We start from the raw sequence: 23,109 nt of genomic DNA on the forward strand, positions 1-23,109 counted from the left end.
TGTGTTGCCCTGCGACAGACTGGCGACCTGTCCAGGGTGACCCCGCCTCTCGCCCGGAACATTAGCTGGAGATAGGCACCAGCAACCCTCCCGACCCCACCAAGGGACAAGGGTGTTAAGAAAATGGATTGGTGGGTGACAGAAAGGCATTGTGTTTTTGAATTCATAACTGTTCAAAACCTTGGTGTACTTTTATTTCAGTAACAGGTACATGCTTTTTTCCTCTTTCTTTTTGTTTACATGGTTTGTTTTCTCCGGAACAGCTGCGCTACAGGCTCTGAAGAGGAAGAAGCGCTTGGAGCAGCAGCTGACCCAGATCGACGGCACGCTGTCCACCATTGAGTTTCAGAGGGAGGCCCTGGAGAACTCGCACACCAACACGGAGGTCCTCAAGAACATGGGCTTTGCTGCCAAGGCCATGAAGCAGGTCCACGAGAACATGTAAGGAACTGGGTACAAACTATTTTAAACCCGTGTGTGTTTTGGGTGGGTGCATCACCTGATTGATGCGTAGAGAAACTCTTTTTTTTTTTTTTTTTTTTTTTTTCAGATAATAAATACTGAAACACCAGATTAGAATTTGAACTTGCATCGGTTGTATTTTATCTCAGGGACGTCGACAAGATTGATGATCTGATGCAGGACATCACAGAGCAGCAAGATGTGGCTCGGGAAATCAGCGAGGCAATTTCCGGGCCGTTCGGCGAGCAGTTTGATGAGGTTTTTCAGTTTTCTCCACCTTCATCTTTAGATGGGTCTTTCATTTGTTTCTTTTTTTTTTTTTTTTTTTTTTTTTTTTACTCATGTTGCAGATCTTTTAGCTAGTTCTTGCTTTATGCTTGTTAGGATGAGCTCCTTGCAGAGCTGGAGGAGCTGGAGCAGGAGGACCTGGAGGAGAGCATGAAGAGTATGGGAGGACTGCCGAGCGTTCCCAGCTCCAAGCTGCCCTCATCACGCCCCAGCCGTGCCAGTGAGTCCATCACACAAGCTTACATGATCATGTTTGTATTTTCAGTGACGTGCAAAAGTGTCATACCCTTTGATCGTGTGTTTCAATAGCATAGGCCAACAAAACGTATAGTATAATTGTGAGGTAGGGGGTAAATGATGCATAATTTTCAAACCTTTTGCTACTTAAAATCAAATACTAAGGGGTAAAGACCATGTGCAATACAATTTTCCTTCACTGCACCAATTTATGTTGGTCTATCACATAAAATACAGTGAATCTGTTGTAATTTTATCAAGTGTATAAAAGTTTATGGGGAGCGAGGCACTGTATTTACATTAGCGATTAGTGTTACTTAGGTTACATACTTATAGCTTAATAGAATTTCATACAAAGTAAAATATTGTTCAGCAGGTAGATGAGCCATTTGGTTACAAATATAAAAAAAAAGTTGAGGTTTTCTAAGAATGTCTAGATGTTTGTTTTATCTGCCTCACATGTTGGAGGTAATTATTAATAATCTCAGCTCATTATAGAAAATACAAGTAGAATAACCTTGATCTAATCATTTAAGTTAACGATTCATCTTTTGTTTTTCTTTTTTTTTCTAGCAACAAAGAAAAGGGTTGAAGAAGACGATGACATGCGTATGCTGGCATCATGGGGAACATGAGTCTGTTAACGAAGAGAAAGCATCATTGAACACTGTTATGCCAACTTTTTGTATTTACTTGTCACTTTTTCAAGGTTGTTGAAGGTTTTTAGGGAAACTGAGAATGATTTTATTATTAGTAGCTTTTTGATTAATCTAAAAGCAAAGGAATACAACAATAATTTAGGTTTAGGTTCTTTTGTTAAGAGTATGCTGCACTCATGTTTTTTGTCTAACAAGGATATACTTAATGCTATTAATCCACAGGGCAGATCTGCTTCTTCTGCAGTTGTAAATAAATGCAAGTTCAGTCTAAATATTGTAAATAACATTATAATCTCTAACAATAAAACTGACTCCTACACATTGTGTCAAATTACTTTATGAAAAATGACTTTTAGCATTTCTTTGTGACATGGTGGAGAGGAAGAAGCCTCTGGCTGAACACACTGCATCAGGAGCAGCTTCTGGAAAAGAGGTCCTCAAATCCAGGCCTGAAGGTCAGGTGTCAGTCATGCGACTTTACATGTCTTTGCTTCAACACACTTGAGTCAAATAATGAGGTCATTTTTTGTCTGAGTATTACATAGTTTTATATATATTTTACAAAGGATGCCAAATAAAAATTTGCATCGTCTGTAATATCCACGTTTGAGAAGTTTTTTCTTTTACTTCCGGTCTCCTTTTGTTCTGCTTTCACTCTGAAAGGGTTTACCGGAAGTAGCGGTGACGTTGCGCTTTTTCCGGTAACTTGTGTCATCATCAGGAGGAAGTTCTTCGAAGACCGAGGCGCCCGAAGTGAATTAACCCCCTAAAGAAGATTTTATCCCGAGATAAAAACTGACGATGGCCGACAATACACCGAAAGACACAGAAGGTGAGGCAAAGCAGCCTCCATCCGCTTGATTTATGAACTTTTTAAAATAATTATTTATCGTCAACGCGGTTGGTAAAATTAGCATTAAAGTTAGCAGACAGTTTTAAACTAAAGAAACGAACAGAACTTGGACACGTCTTCCTATTTCCTGTTGTTATAAACATCGGATACTTTGTTTCGAGTTTATATTTCAACCTTAGAACCAAATACCACTGCTTGGCTTGTGTTCATGAATAATTAACTTCTTTGACTTTATAAAGTGGTTCACTAGGCAAACATGTCAACAACAAACTCATATTTATATAGCAAAAAGTATGCAAATTATAGAGGATTTTACACAATATATTGAATCATTTCATATTTGGATATTTATATAGATTTTCGTATAGGTGACCTTTATAGTATTAAGTTCTTTCTTTGTGATACAACTTTGAAAAACAAATTACTAAAGGGTCTTAATTTAAAACTCCTACAACAAGTCTTCATGGATTAAAAATATATTCTGAAATAAAAGAAGTTTCAGATATATTACCATGAAGTTGGGCCTTGAAGGAGTCTTACTTTTAGGGGACAGGAAATAGGAATAGCCTTGAAACTAATGGGAATTTCCCGATTGTGAAAAATGCCCTTAAATAAAGTCTCAACAACTTATATAATGTGTTCTTTCCTCTTTAAGCTAAAGACCAAAGTGCTTTGACTACAGTAATGATAGAAGCAATAATAAAATAAAAACTATTTACATTTTAAGTAGTATCACATAAGTTATCATTTGGATAAAGGTAATGACTTATATCTGTATTAAATGTTATTGCAGAGTATCCTGACTGATACATGTTCCTCTCTGGGTGTTATTTGTTTGGTTTTCTCATATTTGTTTATTTGTTTACAGAATAGTCTGTTGTGAACTTTTTACCCAACGTATAGCCAGAATAAACTGCAGAATTGTGACTACAGAGTTTGAAGTCTTGAAAAGTAATGAAAAAGCAAAACCAAGGCTTGCTTTTTAGATTCGTACAGATTTGGCTGTAGTAGTAAACATTCATTAACTAATCCGTTAGAGATTTAAATCTACTGGTTTTCTTTTGATTAGTGCTGCAGATTAGAGATTGGCACGTCAAATACTGAGACATCAGAATTTTTCTGTGTTTTTCATGTTATCTTTAATACAAAAACAGATATTCTTTGATGGATCTAGTGACATAATCTTGTACTTTTCCATTTGTTGAATTAAAAACTACTTCAGGTATCAAATAAGCTGCATCACTTTTTTCTCCTGAAAAAAACGAGAAGCAGTAAAGAAAAGTGGGAATTTACTCTGACTATAGATCACCAGATTGGTGCATCTTTAGAAGCTGGAGATTGGAAAAACAGTTTCGCTTTAAGATGTGGTCGTTTGCTGACGTAAAACACAATTACTGTGTGATGAAAGTCAACTTGCACTAAACTTAAACTCATTGTGTTTAAGTTTAAGTTAGAAATTCACATATTCTATTAAGAATATGTGAATTTCATGAGGTAACAAACCCAAAACAGATGATTGCTAATCATTTTTTAATAAACCTATTTTCATATTTGTTGTCAGAGTTAAACAGAACAAATACCATCCACATTTACACTTGTAGTTGTATTATGTAAAGAGCCTTAATGCATCTTTCCATATTGAATGATTTCGGAAAAAAATATCTAACTACAGTAATTTTGCTGAATTTTCTGAAAGTGATATTAATTATAAGTCATTTTGATTTTCTTTGCAAAGGTTAATGCCCATGTAGCCGACCAACAACTGATATTGTTTTTGGGCAGCTGATTAATTTCAGTTCATTTAGTCAGTAAGAAACAAATTTAACTTTCAGAAATATCAGTTATTTCATTTTTTTTTTTTTCACAATTTCATTTTTCAAGGAGGATTGTATCTAGGATCTTTTATTTAGAAATCATGAAACATATTTAGAAAGTTTGTCTGGCCTTTCCAAGTTGAAGCTTTGTTATTGAAATATTTTTAGCAAACTGAAAAAATGCTAAGCTAGGGTATCTACCAGAGAACATAACCTAATTATACAGCTAATATTAGCTAGGTATTCCTAACTCAAGTTATTCTAAATTTAGCTGGTGTTTAATGTAGCATAACTATAATAACTATTGTAATATTATGACAGAAGTAGGAATATGGCAATTGTTATTTTTTTAATTCATGATCTATATATTTTTGCTGATATTTTTTGTTTTTGTTTTAACATTTTGGGTAAATGCTAAACCATAATGTTTTTATATGACTTATGAGGATTTTTTTTTAACACCTATCTAACTTAATAGTGATAATACACCACACATTTTGGAACGAACTAGAAACCAATTTCTAGTTCAAATGACAATATGACAGTAAGCAGTCATATTGTTGAAATATGACTACTTACTAAAGTTCTTCCCTGGTTATTAGATATTACCCGCTCACACTAACTTGTGTAACCTCTCTGATTGCAGCCAAAGATGCTTCTGGTCCAGAGAAAAAGACCCAAGAGACAGAGGTTCCAGCAGCTCCAGCCAAAGACCCGCCATTTCTGCCTGAAATCCGCCTGGTGGTGTTGGGATGGAGGTGGCCGGGGAAGAGCCTGACAGCCAACACCATCCTAGGCAGAGAGGAGTTCCACCTGGAGCGAGCGGCCGAGTTCTGCATCACCAGGGAGACGGAGGTAGATGGCCGCCAGGTGGTGGTGGTGGACACTCCCGGCTGGTTCTCCGCGCAGGACACCCCGCCCTCCTATAAACAGGAGCTGGTCCGGGGCGCCTCTCTTTGCCCTCCGGGTCCTCACGCCTTCCTGCTGATCATCCCCGTGGGCATGTTCACGGAGGTCGACCGCGCACGCATCGAGGAGAACGTGAGCCTCTTTGGGGAGCACGTGTGGAATCACACCATCGTGGTGTTCACTTGGGCGCAGGTGTTGAAGAAGATCACCCTGGAGAGATACATTCACAGGGAGGGCAAAGATCTGCAGTGGGTGTTGAGGAAGTGTAAGAAGAGGCTCATACTTATTAACAACAGCATCTTCGGGGACAATCCCCAGGTGGGAAAGCTAATGAAGAAGGTTGAGAAGATGGTGGCAGAGGAAGGGGGCCACTACAGTTTAGAGGTGAAAGAGAAACCTTTGGATGTGAACCAGAATCCGGCCAGGCCGGCGCAGGAGCTGGGAGCCCGACCCAAACAGAACTCTGGACTGAACCTCTCGAAGGCCTCGGAGGCAGAGCAGACCTGCAGTGAGTAGTGATTTCATGTTGTTTCATTAGGTCACACAGAATCAGTCCGTAATACAGGTTAAGATGTTCGATTTAGTCATTTTGTTTGTATGGTGCCACTCCCAACTGCTTGTTTGTACAACTAATGGATCCACAGAAAACAAAAAAATCCTCCAGCGTTCCACTCTGTGATTTTTTTTCCTTTTCTTTTTTTTTTTTAATAGTCGACTAGTTTTATTGTTTTGCTTAAAGTCGTCATGTGACCAAAAGAGGGTGAGGAAAACTGATGAGTCACAGCTGCCTCTCTCTCTCTCTGGGAGTGGATCACGTTAAACACGACTTTCATGCCACACCGACTACAATCAGCTTCTTTATTCAGAGTTAGTTCACCCTTTATCCACTGATAACTCACGTTTCCCCAGGCTCTTGTACAATCACAGTATCGTGTTTGAGTCAGAAATAGTGTTGGGACTCAATTAAAGTATCTAATTCAATTAATTAGTAATTAAACGCATTTTATTCTAAAACCATATATAGGCAGAATAAGAAATATTTTCTATTTAATAAGACCCTTTGTTTTTAATTTGTGATTTCGGTTATTCAGCCTTCACGTTTCGGGAACCTCTGTCCACTCCTAGAACCTCTGTGAAAAAATACTTCTTTAGATATGTGAACTATGGAAGCTGAACATCTCTGCTGCTGTGACATGTTTTACGTTGAGATGGTATTTCAGACTTGAATAGCTTTCTTTTTGCACAACTTGCAAACAACAGTAGTCTTTTCCAGCGTCATACTGGATCGCTTTTTAAAAATGAACCCCCAGTGGGCCAAGAGAAGCGGCTTTTGTCATCCATCATTGTTGTTTGTGGATGCCGCTTGTGCATCTGATGTACGGATGTACCAGAAACACAATGCAAAGGTTCCAGGTCAAAATGAACAAAAAACTATTATTTGTGTTGCAGTTTTTAACACTTGAATTATATGTATTTAATTATTAAAGATTGTCCCTTTGCAGAGTAAAACAACTTTCTTTTTTGATGCTGAAGTTAAAGCTCTTAAAGTAACAGCCAAATGCCAATTTGGATGCAAATTACAATTATACATTTTTGTTTTATTTTGGGGAGAACAGATTTAAAAAAAAACAACAAAACAATAATGTGGTGAACATGCTTAACTTTATTGTGGATTTTCTGTATTCCACAAAGCTAATATAATGACAGCGGTTTATAAGAACGCATGTAGACATTAAGTTAAGTGAAGTTTAACTCTCTTTTTCTGTGTTTGGTTCTAGATTAACGAGACCCTGCATGCTGATGGAATCGACTTCTGACTGAGACAGATAGAAAAAGGCATAACTGTAAAAAAAAAAAAAGTTACTGAATGTAGAAAAACGTATGAATATATCATATTTAAAGTTATATCGAGGCATGTTCTTCGAGGCCTTTTTAGCAAACGCGTCGTCCAAAGATGATTATTTTTTTACCCTGGTATTTTATTTGGATGAACTGTAGTGTATGTTTTTAGTAGAGGGTGTTTTACTATTAAACAAAGAAGCACAGGCTGTTACACACAGAAAGTGGCCGTCGTCGTCTTCAAACTGAGCACTCCTCAAAATGGCCGACACTGACAACGGGATTGCACTACTAAACTGTCACCATTATTTACTGTAGACGAGCAGATCGATTTTTCTCCAGACAATTCCCTTCTTTTGTGACCAAAATGTGAATAGTTTAGTTTTGCTGCAATGTTTCTTCCACTCGTTTGTGTACAACTGTAAAGCACTAAAGCATTTATTGACTTTTCCCTGCAAAGTGTTGCCCTGAAGAACTGCTTGTGTTTACTTTAAACAGATGTTTATAGTAAATTATGAGAAAGGGGGTCGTTTTTTGGGGGGGAGGGGAGAAAGTGTGGCCTACTTGTAGTTTTTTTTTTTTTTTTACCTTCTGAAATCCCAATGTTATGTTATTATGTTAACATTTCCGGTTACTTTGTGCATGTTCTTTTTCTATTGTAAATGAAATATCTTTTACTTTCTGACAAAATAAATGATTTCAAGGCATTTGTGTGTGTGTGTGTGTGTGTGTGTGTGTGTGTGTGTGTGTGATGTTTTTCTTTTTTTTATTCTTGAGCAAAATTTCTATTTATTATAATATACATTTTCATTCTTTCAATTACCCATCTATTAATTTGTCAATCCATTTTTTGGTCCCATTGTTCTTCCATCATTCTGTTCGTCTCTCCAACATCTTTTGTCTCTGACCATCCATTTATGCCTGACCACCTAATATTCTGTTCTTCCATTTATGTCCACCCATCCTTTCATCAGTCTCTATAAATCTGACCTCTGTTCGTTCTATCCATACGTCCATTTGTTTATCTGTCCATCCTGATAGTCCTTCACCCATCCTTTCGTCTATCCAAAAGTCTGTCCGGCATCCATTCCTCTTCGTCCAACAATCCATCCACTCACTCCGCACTCGGTGATTTGTGCAGAGCTTACACTTGAAGCCAGACTTTTGTAGAAATATCTGCCGTAAACGTGTAGAAAACTGCTGCACTTATACTTAAAAAAAGGTTTGAGAACTCTAAACATTTGCGTGTAGAAAACTGGAAGACTGACATACAGCTGACTTCAGTTCTGCAGTCTATCTCAGGCTCACTCCCTGTGGCACTGATTCCATTTGGTTTGCTCTAAACGGGATCTTAAAGAATAACATCTTTCTCCATCTGTGGTTAAATGTCAATAACTTGTTGCCCTTGGGAAGTCGGACTGAAATCTGGAATCCTTTTTTCTTCCACATATAGTAATATACCAGATGGTGAACTAACAGCGTTTTTTTTTTTGTTTGTTTTACATCCAGTTTATTGCAGCAAATCTCTGTGTGCTGTCTGTTTGTTTCTGAGAGCAGCTGGTTCGCATCTGTTGGCTGCCTTTTTACAAAGAAACTGAGCTCAGCACTTGTTTGGGTCATTGACAAACACATTTGTGGACGTACACCTGAGATGGGAAACAGATCTGTGAGGAGCCGTTACTGATGTCATTTGAGGCGCTGGAAGCTGACGTTATCTGAACGGCAACAATAGCCAACAATGCAACAGGAGTGAGATTTTAAATCGTTTTGAGGCGCGTAATGTAGCTCGTTTCTATGTTGGTCACGAAGACCACGTTTGTTATTTTTCATCCTTTTCTAGATCAGCATCTTGAAATCTACATTATTGCTTTTACATCCAGGAAAAATAATTTAAACATGACCGTGTGTGTTTTGTTGTAAAAAGAAATATGTGGGGGAAGGGAAAATAAATTGTTTTAAGCCTAAATATCATGGACATTCTGTCATTTAACCACTAGAGGGGGTTAAAACACCAGATCACAGAGATGACGTTTGATAATAGTATTTGACTCGGGATGACTCCATCTTGTTCTACAATACAGATTATCCACAGCATTGTTCAGACTGACAAATCTGCAAAAGCACATTTTTTTAGCAACTTTGTTTATTTCAAATGTAATCAAAACAACAGTAGTTACAGAAATTACAGACAGCTGATACTGAGTGATTTTGTGTACTATGTATTGTTATAATGAAAAACAGGAGCACAGAAAAAAAAAATAAACTTTTCTTTTTGTGAATATTTGTCATATGTCAACATTTAATCCAACACATGAGGAAGTAGCACACAGCATCAGTACCATATCTCAGCTCCACTCAGTTCATGTGTCAGACATAATGTTTATAACGATGGAAGTAAAAGCCAGTTATCAAGTCCAGTAACAAGAAACCAAACAAGCTCCAGTTTCTGCAAGATCAAGTGTTGTGGTCTCTGTAAAAGTCTTGTTTACACACGCAGTCTCAATCACTCTCTCCAACTCCCTTTTGACTGTTTCTATAAAACACTTGCAGTTTCAGGGAAAAGAGTAGAACAGGAACATGCAAGCACTTGTATGGAGCCGTTTCTCCAGAGGAACTCTTGTAACAGTATTAAAACACACCTGGAGGCATGGAGAACCTGCTACACTTACCTAAACCTCCAGCGCTCTCCTTTATATTAACACTATTGTGCATTATGGGTTGTGGGCTTTCCTCAGTGATCAATAAGTGCACAAGTTTAAACAGTCACCGTTTTCCAGTTTTGATGCTCATGCAGAATTTCTATGCATGACTTTGATTGTAAAGAAGACGAAAGAAAAAAAAAAAAGAAACTGTTAGCTTTGATGCTAAGCCTTCTCCCTTAGTTGCTCTTGCTCTTGAGAATAGTGACTTCTGTAGATGCATTTGGCAATTTTATGAATTGGCAGTTGAAAACATTAATGAATGTTTTTGAACTTCCTGTGGGGCACAGTTTCTTTACTTTCACAGAGATGTCAGTTCTCCAAAAGTATGGCTGAATATGGAGGCTCTAAAGGAGGCAGAAGCAATTCCAAGAAATATTTTGTCCTCTTGTAAGTTCTGATCATTATGAACTGGGGTCTACCCCATGCTGCAGGATTAAGAGCAATGCTATTCTGTCATTTAGTTGTTTTTTTTTACAAGACTTAAGGTAGATTGATATGTTAGTGGAGGCAACACAATTTAAAAACTGTTATTAAAAAGTGTTTACAGCTGCACTGATACTATTTTTTTATTTGTCTCAAGGCTAACTCTCTTTGAGAGTCTTAAAACATTTGAAGGATGTCCTTTGGTGGATTTAACATACATTTTATGAGTCTTAACTTAAATATGCAGTGTAAGAACAAATTGCAAAACATTAGTTGCAGGTAGTTTTATAAGAAGCTGCAAAGCTTCTAAGCAGAAGTTTTGATAGGGGGATGCTCTTCTCGGAGCACTGGCTGCTGGCAAGTGCCAATGTGGGATGTTTAATAGAAAATAACGGACACATTTTCTGATACACATCGTTGACGTGTTACAGTTAAAAGCATCAACTTAGACATGGGTCACGATGACTTCCGAGCAGACTGCATCAATGACTTTTTGAAGACAGCAGCACATAAATATTTGTAAATGGCAGATGCCGGTTTTGTTTGTATGAATGTATTCAAAGCATTTTTTTTAGCCTGAATATTTTATTGTACATCAAAAAAGAATGAAAAGTAAAATGTTTTACTCAAACAAACGTGCCAAATTCTCTGTTGTTAAAATTGCAAATAGACCGATAATTGTTTGGATAAACAATATCCTGTGTTCTGCACAATTAAGCCATTCGGAACATGTGTTTTTATTGTGGTATTTAAATGTGGCTCATACAGTTTTAAACAGAAAACCAACTTTATTAAAACAGTATTATATTAATTTAGGAAAATAAATATTTTTGTAAGTCAAAATAACATTATTTTACACATTATTGTGTCATTTTGGTAGGGGTGTTGATGTATTTTCTGAGATTAATTTAAGAACTACTAGCACAAGCCTAAGCTAGAAGCTTTGCATGCTAACATCTATAGTTATAGCCTATTTTGTCTATAGAACCTCTATAAAATCTCAAAAAAAAGAATAAGGTATTCATTTAATTCAAATCATAAAGGCATACATTTGATACTAACAAATGAGTTGTTCTTTCTGTGTTAATGTCAAAGAACAGCTAGCATTAGCCTAAACAAAAAGCTCTGTTAGCTAGCTTCCATAACTACTGCTAATATTGTCTTAGTTCTATTTAACAGAAAATATCTCAATGTTAACTTACTTACTTACTTGAAATCAGAAAATTGGTTAGCATTGGATACAAAATTTATATATTTTGTATATATATTTTTGCGTTTTATCCAGGAAGCTTCTAGTATCAGCCTAAACTAAAAACGTTATTGGCTGGTATTTGTAGTTATTGTTAATTTCACCCTTATAATGTTTTAAAGTTTCTATGTATTTGGAAATGTTTACATGCCTTCAGAGTTATTGATAATTTAAAGATATATTACCAAGGAGAAGGATTTAGCATGTTTTACAATTTTTGCTGTTTTCAAAGAATACTTTGTACACAGTTTTTAATAACAGAAAATGGCTCCTGACTATCGTAACAGTACTTTATCAAAGCCACCGCTAATGGCAGCTGAGTTGTGAGGTGTGGAGGCTGCGAGGGAAAATGGTTTCCACTCTCATTCTGATTAGTCTTTGGTTTCAATGTGATGGCAACGTGGTGTGAGCAGAAATAAACATCAAAACAACTGGAAAGTTTATGCATTTTCTGTGTCCTGAACAGATGGAGCATTGCACTTTTTTGTTTTGCATTTAGAATTTCAGTATATTGATCTTGAGCGTCTGCCTCAACAATAAGTCCACATTCATTGGTGTAATCAGCAAAAATTAATGTTTAGATTGCGCATCGATCTGTGACAGCAAGAGAAACACAACAGAGTTCACATTTAAGTAAAAAAGTAGAGGAAAAAAGGCCACTCATAAAAAATAAAAAAATGTCTCTCAGTACCATCACTGCTATAATATAAATGTTTGCCATGAGTTACCTGAATCTGCAAATGTTTTGGTTTGGTATATACATTATTGTGTTCAGAACTGGTTATTTCCTGCTGTGAAACTAGAAAAGGAAACAGTCCTTTAGATTCAATAAAACTCCAATCAGTGACTTTTTGCTTTCAGAAATAGTTACGGCCAGATGTTTACATACATTCATTACATTAATTATTATAATTATTTTTAACAATTTTCTAAACGTAATTTAACTGGATGTTAATGTGGATTTTCTCTCTCCACACAGTCTCAGAACATTGGAAAACTTATTGAAAATCTACAAGAGGAAATGCATATTTTCACAAACTTGGGTATTTCAGATTTTAGGATAATCCATTTCAAACAAGTGCTATCTGACTGTGTCAAATGAAGGCTTATCATTCACTTCCAATCAGAAGTTAGACTTTTAAAAGTTAAATGTCATCACAATTAGGTCTTTAAATGAACAATAATCCCATATTTAACCTGTGATTTTGGAGTAAATAAGGCAGGTTAACTTTACGATAACCCGAATCCTCGGATTAAGAATTTGTGGAGTATTTTGCACTTATGACAAGTGGCTAAACATGAAGCCAGTGTCATAACACAATGTTGGTGAGAGCTACCAAAAAGCCTGTGATCAAGGTGCAACTTGCCATGGGACATTTAATCAAAGATTAGTGAGGAAGATTTGACTGTGAGGATTTGAGAAAATCTACAATAAATTCAAATTAGGCAAAGACTGAAATGAAATAAAATGAAATGACACTTTCAAACTGAATAATCCTACTGATTAGAAAGTGGCTAACCAAATATTACAGTGGCTCAAAGAAAATCTACAAAAGATTAAAATTTATATGCCCAAAAATAAATGGGAGTTGTAGAATTTGGAAAAAGGTTAGAAGCAATTTAAAATGTATGCCATTCATTATCATGATGACTGTATGTAAAGACCTGACTGCACATCCTCTGAATGTAAGAGTCACCTGTACAGAGCCAGCTCAAGCATAAAACCCCATAAAGTAAGCAGATCAGTGCTGTTAACTACTCCTCTGTATTCACACACACACAAATCACTGACACTTCAGAAAATATATTCACACTCACAAGCACCTGTCTTGTAAATCTGCAAGATCTAAAAATGTGCATGAAAATGAAAGAAAAAAAAAAACTGTGCAAATTCTAGTCAGGGACAAAAGGTCACGGCCTTAATGAATATAAAAAACACAAAAGAAATGTTCCCATCACCCATGAAAACAAAACAAAAAAAGTTTCTCCAGCCGATCATCATAAACTAAGCCATAAAAAAAAGAAGCTGAGTGTTCAGGGTTTCTGATTGATCTCAACGACTGTTCAGCTCACGTCATGTCGCACAGCAGAGCAGGCTGTGGAAAAGTCAATTACATCTGCTGTGGTATTGAAAAGCAATACCAACAGAGAAATGTGCCAACCCTATCGTACTGATAATTGCAAAAAAAACAAAAACAAAAAGAAAGGAACAAAAAGGAAAACTAGTATAAATCAGATGGATATACAAAGGCTTATAACACCACTGGCAATCAAGTGGAAGTCTCTGTTCACTTACTCTGTATTGGTTCTGAAAATATATATTGTATAGGTCACCCTGCTTCCTGCTTGGACAAAAAAAAACAATCAGTCAGTCCAGTCTCTCCAGCAGCCAGAAATCCTTATCAATGCCAGCTGAATTGATGATGCCTCAGTGCCGTCCCATCCCCCCCCCTGTCCCCGGCAAGTCTGTTCCTCACCGACAGGAGCTGTTCAGTGGGTTTCATCTAGCTCTAAAGGACCAAATTCAGAGTTTTACCAAAGCTCCTAAACCCATAGGTCGATCCTGGAGGTTCTGGGTGAGAGGCTCCCGATGAAGCAGGATGGGTTGAGAGGGAGGCACCAGGTGGGGGATGAGAATGCCTCACCTCCTCCCTCAGCACTGCTCTGACTCGATGAAGCCCTCCTTCTCGTGGCCCACCGGCTCCACCTCAGCGTACGCGGGATGACCCGAGCCCCGGCGAAATTTCATGGCCGGCCACCTGCTCGGGCGTCTCTGTGGTTGGGCGGAGAGGAAACACGTCAAGATGGAAGATAAAACTACAATGTTTGAAGGTTACTGTCAAAACGTATTTACTCTCATACGCATTTCCTTCTGTATTTATCACACGTAAGTGTTTGTCAGATTGTTAAAAATATTTTAAAGAGACAAAAATAACTCGAGGTAATACAACAAGAAGTTTCTTATAGTGATTTCATTTATAAGGGAAAATGGACTGTGTTTAAAACCACCTTCACACAGTCACACTGAAGACTTTCAATGCATCAACAGTCTGCCACAGTATCAGCATCAAATTCAAACCCTGACTTTTACTAAGGCCATTTCAAAACATGAATTTTCTCTTTTTGAGCCGTTTAGACGTGGCCTTGGTTCAGTGTTTTGCATCATCGTTCTGCTCCATAACCCAAGTGTGCTTAAGGTTAAGGTCTCAAACTGATGGCCAAACATTACCACTGCCTCAGAAATAAAGAAACAATGTTCCCTGGCAGTTGATTTGACTGATATTTAATTTGTTTATTACAATACCACCCTGGACAAAGTCGATAACCTCTGCTGCATGTAAATCATATCCCTAGTGTTACGCCAGCAGGTCTGATGCTGCTTGAGAAAAAAAAAAAAAAAAAAAACGAACATCAGCTGTGATTAGTTGTCTGAAAAATGTCTGGTTTATTTCTCAGACAGAAACGACTAAGAAATAATGAACAGACGGTAAAAACTCCAGCCAGAGTTTTTACCCTGATGTTTCTGCTACAACTCACCTCGATGAGGAAGAGGCTGGCAGCAGAGGTTGGGTGATGGTACATGTAGACCGTGATCAGAACGCCGGCAATCATGATGAGCATCACCAGCAGGATGCCCAAGATCAGACCCGTGTGCAGAGGATGCGTGCCCGGCACCCTGTTGACGGCGCTGTCAGCTGGCATTACTGAAAAAAAAAAAAAAAACAACAAACATTTGTATTCGTTTCAAAAGGTTACATTTTAAAAAAATTATTTTATTTAAAAACGTTTTCACATTTTATTGCAGCTCTCTGGGTAGCCACTAGGGGGCAATCGCCATTTATCAACTGAAATGGTTTCAATATTCCCTGAAGTTCATATATTTACCATATTGAAAACAGAGATGGCACTTTAGACGAGTTTATTGAGGCATGCATGTGTGAAAGAGCAATTTAAACCGTATCCATTTTCATTGCTTTATATTTGCTGTAATTCTGCAGGCCTTGAAAGGTCTGCTTTAAACTTTAAACTTAAAAGATCATTTTCTCTTCCTGCAAGCTTTTGGTGAAGTGACAGGTGTGTGGATCACTTAAGATTCATGCTTGCCACTAGACACAGCAGAGGTTGTGATGGTGCTTTTGAAAGGTGTGAAGAGCTTCCTGTAAAGCTCTACCAATCTCTTTTTATCGTTTTTGGCTCGTTTTCAGGAGAGCAAAACAGCTTCTCCTGCAATTTCTTCCCAATTTTTCAGCTAAAATAAAACATTCGGGGACAAGAATAAGCTCAGTTCTCATTTACTCGCAGTGAAACAGAGAAAATAAGCTATAACGTATGTATTCAGCAGATGTACACCAGGTTCAGGTCACATCCATTTTATTTCCTCTGTGTGCCCCCTGACAACCTCTCCCCGGGCTTCTCTCCGTCTTTAATTAGCAGCTGTAGGCAGCATAGAGCTTGTCAGCCCACCAAGCTCTCCCCTGGCTCTCTGCCTCATTCACATCCAGCGCACAGAATAACAGAATGGTAATCAAACCTGTCCAACATGTGAGAACGCTCGCTGTAACTGCATAGGTCAGAGCATCCATTAAGTACAAACAATCATTGAGAAATATTAATAACATACATGCATGTATATAAACAGTTTAGCTGGAAAAAAAGACACCTGATTACATTCGGTTTTGAAGCTACAGAGAGCTTTTTTTAAAAAAAAAAAAGAAAAAAAGATTGATGTTATGTTGTTTCAGTTTCAGTAGGAAGCCAAAATGATGTGACGGGTTTCTGGTCTGCCACGGCGGCGGAGGCTGTGTGACTGGGATTCAGAGATGATCAGAAATCAGTTCATGCTGGAGCCACAAAACTGGGATAGAAATGCTCAGCGATGTAGGAGGATGGAGAAAATATGGCAAGAGACCGGTTGGTGTGGTGGTTTTCACACACCATTTGTCATTACAGAGCATCAGTGACAGAAAATCCCAGCAGTGCTTAACCAAGGTTGTGGAGTGGGGGCATTCTGTTGCAGGTGGAGATCAGTCCTCCATTATCTTGGTCTTGATTAAGGTGTCTAAGGAAGCAGAGCTCTCACAGAGCAGTAAAACGCATCGGACAGATGACCTCAGCAGAAACCCAGACCAATCAGCTGTACGGAGGGGCTAATCCTGCTCCCTCATCTCACCTCACAAGAGATTTAAAGAAACCGACAATGAAAGCAGAACTATCTACAATCTAGTTTCGCTCAGTTTCTGAGAAAAAGGTGATTTAGTCTAGCTGTGTTGTTGCTGCACCTAAAATCACCTCCAGATGACTTCCTATGCTTAAGCTGCATCTTCTTCACAGACCCCCATCACATTGAATAGCATTACAACCTCATATAGGGTGATAAAAAGGTTAAATGCATAGAAAATAAATGCAAAAACATCCTCGCAGTGCCTGTGCTCTGCTGATTTGGAGGCATGTGGCATTTTAGCAGCCAGAAGCGTGACAGAAAGCCGCGGACTGGCAATTTCTCTCAAACAGGAAACGAGAACGTGTTTTCAAACAGCACCAATTCTCAGAGTCATTACAATGTTCTGCTTTTGAAGACTCACCTTGGTTGTCTCTGAGATGCAGCGCAATCTTGGTGTCATCTGTGAGGAGACAAAGAACCACAGGAGTCAGACAAAGTAATCAGAATTTCTCTTTGTAGTTTGTTTTTGAGGCTTTAGCTCTATTTTAGGACCTCCCTCGAAGGCCCCAAATGAGACAAAGCTTCTTTCATTAGTGAACCATCTTCATTTACTACGCTTATTAAAAATAAATGCCTTGAATATAATGACTAAGCATCAATAATTCAACACATAACATCAGTCTGGGGTTAACTATACGTGTGAAATATGGAAATGTAGCATGACCCACTTCTACTTCAAGGGTAACAGGCTCTTACACACCATACCATTCACATTATGCTAATCTGGCACTTTTTCCACCAGGTCTATTTGCCTCAATGACTTCATTCAGAGAGAGCTACTGCTTCTAGTTTCAAACAGACAATGAAACCATATCCTCGTGTTCAATGAGTTCTGTAAGAGGCAACGATTATTATTTAGTGGAAGATAATTTCACACCATCGAGTGGTGGTAGGTGCTGACGGGAAAGTGGATGCTGGTCAATCTGGGAAGAAAGTTTAATGCGTTAGATGCTTCTGTGTGTTCGCCCAGCAGCTTTGAACTCACAGACAAGCACACTTTCCACTCATTTCACTATGGCCTCCTAGGGGGTGATAATGTGCTGACTTTTATGTAGTCTATTCCAAAGAGGAGGAGAAGAAGAGTATCAGCGCAGTTTTTGTATCCTTGTTTCCCACAAGATAAATTGTCCACAAAGTTAGAAATCCCACCACTGTATTTTATTTATCCTCCATGTTTGGCGCCACCTTATGTTCAGCACTTTTATTGTATGGGTATAAAGCCTAAAAGATTTGAGACTGTGCAATAAATTCACCTTCCAGCAGGACGACGACCCTAAACATACAACCTGAGCTACATTACAATGGTTGGATAAAAGTATATTCATGTGTTAGCATGGCCTAGCCAAAGTCCAGACCTAAATCCAAATGAAAATCTGTGGCAAGACTTGGAAATTGCTGTTCACAGGAGCTCTCTGTTGACTGAAAAGATATTATTTTGATTTCCAAATTGGTAGTGACAAATCAGTTTTGCACACCAAATGAAATGTACTACAAGATAGGGAACTCGCTGCAAATAAAAAGCCACGGTTTTTTTTGTTTAATAATTTTTTTTTCACTTTACAGTTATGCACCACAAATAAAAGTCTGTTTTGTCTTTTAGCACAAACTCTTTACATCAAGTGCTCCAATCAACAGTCTTCCTCCCGCATGTACTTCTCTCCTTCTTTCTGCCTCTTTTCTCTTTTCAAACCCTCCCATCCAGTCACAGGTTGCCTGCATTTGAGTGATCCACAACCTGCTCACTAACCTGACCTCTGACCCGCTGCAGCTGAAGAGACAAGTGATTGTTGAGGGAAAAAATTGTCCGCTATACGTGTCTGATAGTCAACCAAAACAAATGCACATACCAGAGCGTAACCCCTAGCGACCCCAGACGCACGGCTCGTTCTCTCGCCACACCCTGTTTTGATCTGAAACTGTCGGACTCCTCATTGTGTTTATCCCCACAGCTGGATTGTTTTCACACAGCAGCCCAGCCATCAGGGCCTATCCTTAAAAACCTCAGACACAGAGGAGGATCAATGGGCCTGTAATGAAGAAAAGGTCAACCTCTTTCTCAGCAAGCGATGGAAGTAAACACCTTTAAAAATAATCCACCGCAAAGACTAAATGCGGGGAACCCTGAAAACATCTGCAACTGAACAATAAAGGAAAATTGACATTAATAGGACAAAATCAAAGCAGGACTTGTCAGCAGCACATTGTTTGTGCTCTTTTAGTTGTGTTTAACTGAACTAACTGAGCTGCTTTTAACTTAGTTAACTGCTTTTCTGCAGGTCACTTGAAAATCAACTCGCAGAATTAGAGGTTTGGCGAAAACAACATCTTGTTCACACTGGTGACATGTTGGAAGTGGAAGCTGATGTTGCCGACATAGAAACTGAGAAAGCATTGAACTAATTCATTATCAGAATTTTAAACATCGATAAGCGACGGTGTCAAATCTTGAATATGAAGCTGTAGTTTATTAATTGGAATGTAACACGTGTATATATTCGACATGTTAAACTGAACAGAACAGGTTAAGTAGCACAATACAGAACAAAGCTATCTGCCATTGGTTCTTTTTTGTTATCCGTTTGTGCTGGCATAGAACAAACCCTGCAGCCGTGCGTTCTGCGCTTTCACAACTGTGGGATATTTCACGCCTCTGCAGGGTGTATTTCCTGAAAACACCCGCTCCGAGTCCTGTTTCCAAATGTGAGAGTGACAGAGACTCCGATCGCTGGAGTCGTGTAAACTTACAGCTGGATTGCAACATAAACGTAACGGTCCCACTGAAAAACCGGATTTGTGTAAACGAGGCCCAAAGCATCTTTCATCCCAGTAGAATAACCACACACACAAAAAAAAATTTATTTTTTTTTTTACAGCCTTTCATCAAAATGTCATTCATTTTAAATAAATCAGAAAATGACTGCAATAAAATAGCTATGTTTAAATAGCTAAAATAAAATGGGTCCGACAATGGCTACATATTTAATACAAGAGATGTGACAAACATGGGGGAGTCAGGATCCAGGCTTATCTGGTCATCATGTACAGTGGACAGGATATTAAGGGAGGTAAAAAGAAATCTCCACCAGCTCACTGTTATGCAACTGTAGTCATCTGTTCCCAGGACTGTGCTAAGGTGATAAAATATGAATTGTGTTATGCATTTTTATCAGAGATGCCTCTAAGGACGGCTCCAAACCTTTACACACTAATGCAGCTCATCAGACTGGAAAGAGTACATGTCTGAAATCGATGTCCATTAACTCATTGTTGATCCCAGACATCAAGCTGGAGTAACATCAATAGAAAAGCACAAGAAGAAGAAGAAGAAGAAAAAAAAAACCTTACATAAAGTAATGTGTGCTTTTAGTTTTGATTATAAAGGGTTTCTATGGCAACACATAGTGCGTGGGCACAACGTTCAAGCCAGCCACATCTGTGGTTATTTTTGATAAACTATCTTTAACTAAAATAAGTTACTAAATAATCATGCGAGTGGAAATGAGTTCAAAGTGTAAACAGTAGCTTTAACCAATGCACAACTGCTGCGAATGGCAAGCCAGAGAAATGGAAGTAAACACACTTCAAAGGAGACCTTGACTGTTTTCCTGTTATCAGGAAAAGAACTGTGTCAGCTGCTTTTTTACAGAGGATTTTCACTAGATAACCACCACATTATGCACTGGTTTAGTCTCCTGCTGAGGTGCAATAATTCGTGCTGGATACATTTCATTACAGTAGCAAAGGAGCACCACCTTCTTGATGTTTGTTGCCTGCACAAAACTTTAGGGAAGAACACAAATACAATATTCAGATGAATATTTGAAGTTATTTAGCACAGTAATGAACAACATATAATTGCTGGATAAATTAAAGAAAGCTACTTTCTGACTTTTGTTCCCCTTTGCAAACTACACTGCAGATGTTTTAAAGTCAAAGCTTTGCCTTTTTTGTTCATGGAGTTGTAAAATTAATTCTTTATTTTGCCTTTCACAAAAGTTTCCACGTTTGATTTCTTAAAATTGTTGGAATATTTTTTAAATGTTCAAAAATGGACACATATTTTAGCTAATTCCCTAAAATCTTAATTTGCTTGAAGCCCTTTGGCTGCAGGTTAAATACTACATTACTTTACAGAATTTACTCTTAAAAGTGAGCAGAAAATAATGAATGTATATGTCTGAGTAACCCAATAATTTCATATTCTAAATACAAGAGTGCAACATTATTTTATTTACTGGTATCACTAGACGGTACATACCTCATCTGAATACGCTTGTGAATTATAGCATCCTTTTTATTGGCACAAATTTGAAAAAAAAAGTTAAATTATAGTGACTGCCTGAACAGAGGATCATTCACTAGTTGTCCTGAGATCTTATGAAGACTTCATCGTCAATTTATTTTTAGTTTATCCGGTACTTTACCTTCAGTAGGAGCGCTGGTGGGAGGATGAGAGGTGGAAGGTGTGCCCCAGCCTGCTGTGCTTCCTTTACTTCTCGATGCCGTTCTGGCAGTGATGGTGGTGGTGAAGGTGTGCAGTTGCGTCGTGTCGTCTATGTCGCACATCTTGTCTTTGGTCTGACGGAAAGAACCTCTGTTTTATATTTTGTGCAAACTCTCAAAGGATAAAAAGTGCAAAAGAAAGCTTCATCCACAGCCATCAATATATTTGTGTGTTTGATTTCACATTTAGAATGTAATATGTCAAAAATCTGGACATAGTAGAGCAGAGATGCTCCAATTTAGGGGTTTTTGTTGGGTGTGTGTGTGTGTTTTTTAGGTCCAATTCAATCCAGATGTTTAATTTTAAAACACTGACAATGCCAATAATCCCCGGCCCTATTTTTGGTCACGTTGTCTAGAAACGCAGCGCCGTCTGGATCGATGACCTCAGCCTGATAACTGATCCAAGAATGATGTCAGTATTGGGTCAGATACTGTTACTAAAACGGATCGGTCTGAACTCTGAGGTCAAGTCTTTTTTATTGAATCCTTACCTCATCTGGGCAGCTGTTATCCACCCAGTCCTGCCGATGGCGGTCAAAACCACTGGAGCATCTGAGGAAAGAAGAAAGAAAATGTAAAAAAAACCCCAAAAAAACCCAAAAGGTTTTTCACTTATAACCCACACATTGTCTCGTTTTCACTAAGAAGATGACCACTAATGTCAAAAGAAGTGGTATTTTCAGGATTGTGAAGCTACTGAAATTGCTTCGCCATTCACACAAACGACAACAAAACGTTAAAACTGTACAGTTACTCTAATATTATAAATATATATAAACAGAATTAAGTTGATACAGTAAAGTGATCCCTTAAGTAGCTGTAAGGCCTACTGTGGTTACTTAGATGTTTTGTTTGACTGATAGTTAAAGATAATTATATACCATTTACTCTTTAGTCATGAGAAGAAAAGCTGCAAATTATCACTTTTTAAAAGAGCGAGCAAGCAACATTTTCCTTGTAATAAGTCTAAATTACTAAAATTGGGACGGGATAATTTCATGCCTGTTAAGTACATGACTAACTTTTCCCCCTTTAGTTGCTTAGACACCTCTATCTAGATAAAAAATATGATGAAAAACAGCTTTTCTCCTTAATAGTGGATAAAGGCTTTTTAAAAATAATTATCTAATAAAAAAAAACTATATTTTTAATAAAAACCTAAGTGTGAATCCTCAAATTATTATTTTTAATTATTGAAATCTTACACTGAAAATCTTAGTAAAATGCAACTTTTAAAAGAAAAAAAAAATGCAGTGCAGAAAACAATCCCATAATAAAAAAAAATACATATATATAGTTTACCAACAAGAGAACCTAAAACCTGATGAGGTTTGTCCAAAGCTGTAAATAACAATATGCAGGACTTCAAGTTAATTGAGATTAAACAGAAAGTTTAATCTCACACAGTTTACAGAAAAATCCACTCAAGGAAACAACAAACAGACCCACATCCTGGGAAAAAAAATGGTTTAAAGTGAAGCAGTGCTGTAAGAACACTAAAAATTGAGTAAGGTCTCCAAAAGATTCTCTAAAGAGCACATTGTTATGGTAATTTAACTATGCCCCCAAGTCCGTCTGCTCAAACAGCCGAAGCAGATTCCTCCATTTAATCCCTCACTTTCCCCTGACTGCTTTCCCCTCCCTCAGGGTGCAGTGAAGGCAGCACAGTCTGGCTCAATATCACCAGGGAGGTTTGGTCTAACTTTGTTTCTTCTCGGTGGCATCCATCTCAGCTAGTTGTCGTCTAGCGCACTGAGCCGTGGCGCATTTAATCAGAGATGGGCAGGAGAATTGTTCATTTGAATATAAATGAGAGAATATTTCAGCTGGGATTTTTCAATTCGGTCTCAACAGGACGGACTGATTTTGTGTTGTTTTTGCCGTTTCTGGTTCAGAGAAAGCTGGCATCCATGTTGCCAAGTTATTATTTTAACCGAGTCATATTCG

The 23,109-nt window shown here is 37.9% G+C and overlaps 3 protein-coding genes across 5 annotated transcripts in view; 2 read left to right on the forward strand and 1 right to left on the reverse strand.

Annotated features, from left to right (window-relative positions):
- The window catches only part of chmp4c (charged multivesicular body protein 4C), a 5,328-nt gene extending 3,363 nt beyond the window's left edge, over positions 1–1,965 (forward strand). The window contains exons 2-5 of the mRNA XM_008396719.2: positions 264–441; positions 612–720; positions 847–970; positions 1,561–1,965. Of these exons, the coding sequence (XP_008394941.1) occupies positions 264–441; positions 612–720; positions 847–970; positions 1,561–1,622 (473 nt within the window). The 3' untranslated portion in view covers positions 1,623–1,965. The remainder of the gene's footprint in view (positions 1–263; positions 442–611; positions 721–846; positions 971–1,560) is intronic.
- A 28-nt stretch (positions 1,966–1,993) lies between these two features.
- On the forward strand, positions 1,994–7,768 carry gimap4 (GTPase IMAP family member 4). 3 transcript variants are annotated; one of them, XM_008396721.2, is made up of 4 exons: positions 1,994–2,101; positions 2,368–2,478; positions 4,960–5,730; positions 5,934–6,994. In XM_008396721.2, exons 2-4 carry the CDS (start codon positions 2,448–2,450, stop codon positions 5,939–5,941), a joined length of 810 nt encoding a protein of 269 aa, XP_008394943.1. In that variant the 5' UTR covers positions 1,994–2,101; positions 2,368–2,447; the 3' UTR covers positions 5,942–6,994. The 3 variants fall into 3 exon arrangements, with proteins under 3 accessions (XP_008394943.1, XP_008394942.1, XP_008394944.1); XM_008396720.2 differs by having other exon boundaries at positions 1,998–2,101; positions 2,310–2,478; XM_008396722.2 differs by lacking the exon at positions 5,934–6,994 and adding an exon at positions 7,001–7,768 and having other exon boundaries at positions 2,004–2,101; positions 2,310–2,478.
- Positions 7,769–9,865: 2,097 nt separating this feature from the next.
- plxdc2b (plexin domain containing 2b) overlaps positions 9,866–23,109 on the reverse strand; it is a 94,875-nt gene continuing 81,631 nt past the window's right edge. Inside the window, exons 7-11 of the mRNA XM_017301779.1 lie at positions 21,654–21,714; positions 21,081–21,234; positions 17,018–17,056; positions 14,973–15,139; positions 9,866–14,208 (exon numbers count right to left, since the gene is read on the reverse strand). Of these exons, the coding sequence (XP_017157268.1) occupies positions 14,089–14,208; positions 14,973–15,139; positions 17,018–17,056; positions 21,081–21,234; positions 21,654–21,714 (541 nt within the window). The 3' untranslated portion in view covers positions 9,866–14,088. The remainder of the gene's footprint in view (positions 14,209–14,972; positions 15,140–17,017; positions 17,057–21,080; positions 21,235–21,653; positions 21,715–23,109) is intronic.

The sequence above is a fragment of the Poecilia reticulata genome, linkage group LG20 (assembly GCF_000633615.1).
Source record: "Poecilia reticulata strain Guanapo linkage group LG20, Guppy_female_1.0+MT, whole genome shotgun sequence".
In the NCBI taxonomy this organism is placed as follows: Eukaryota; Metazoa; Chordata; class Actinopteri; order Cyprinodontiformes; family Poeciliidae; genus Poecilia; species Poecilia reticulata.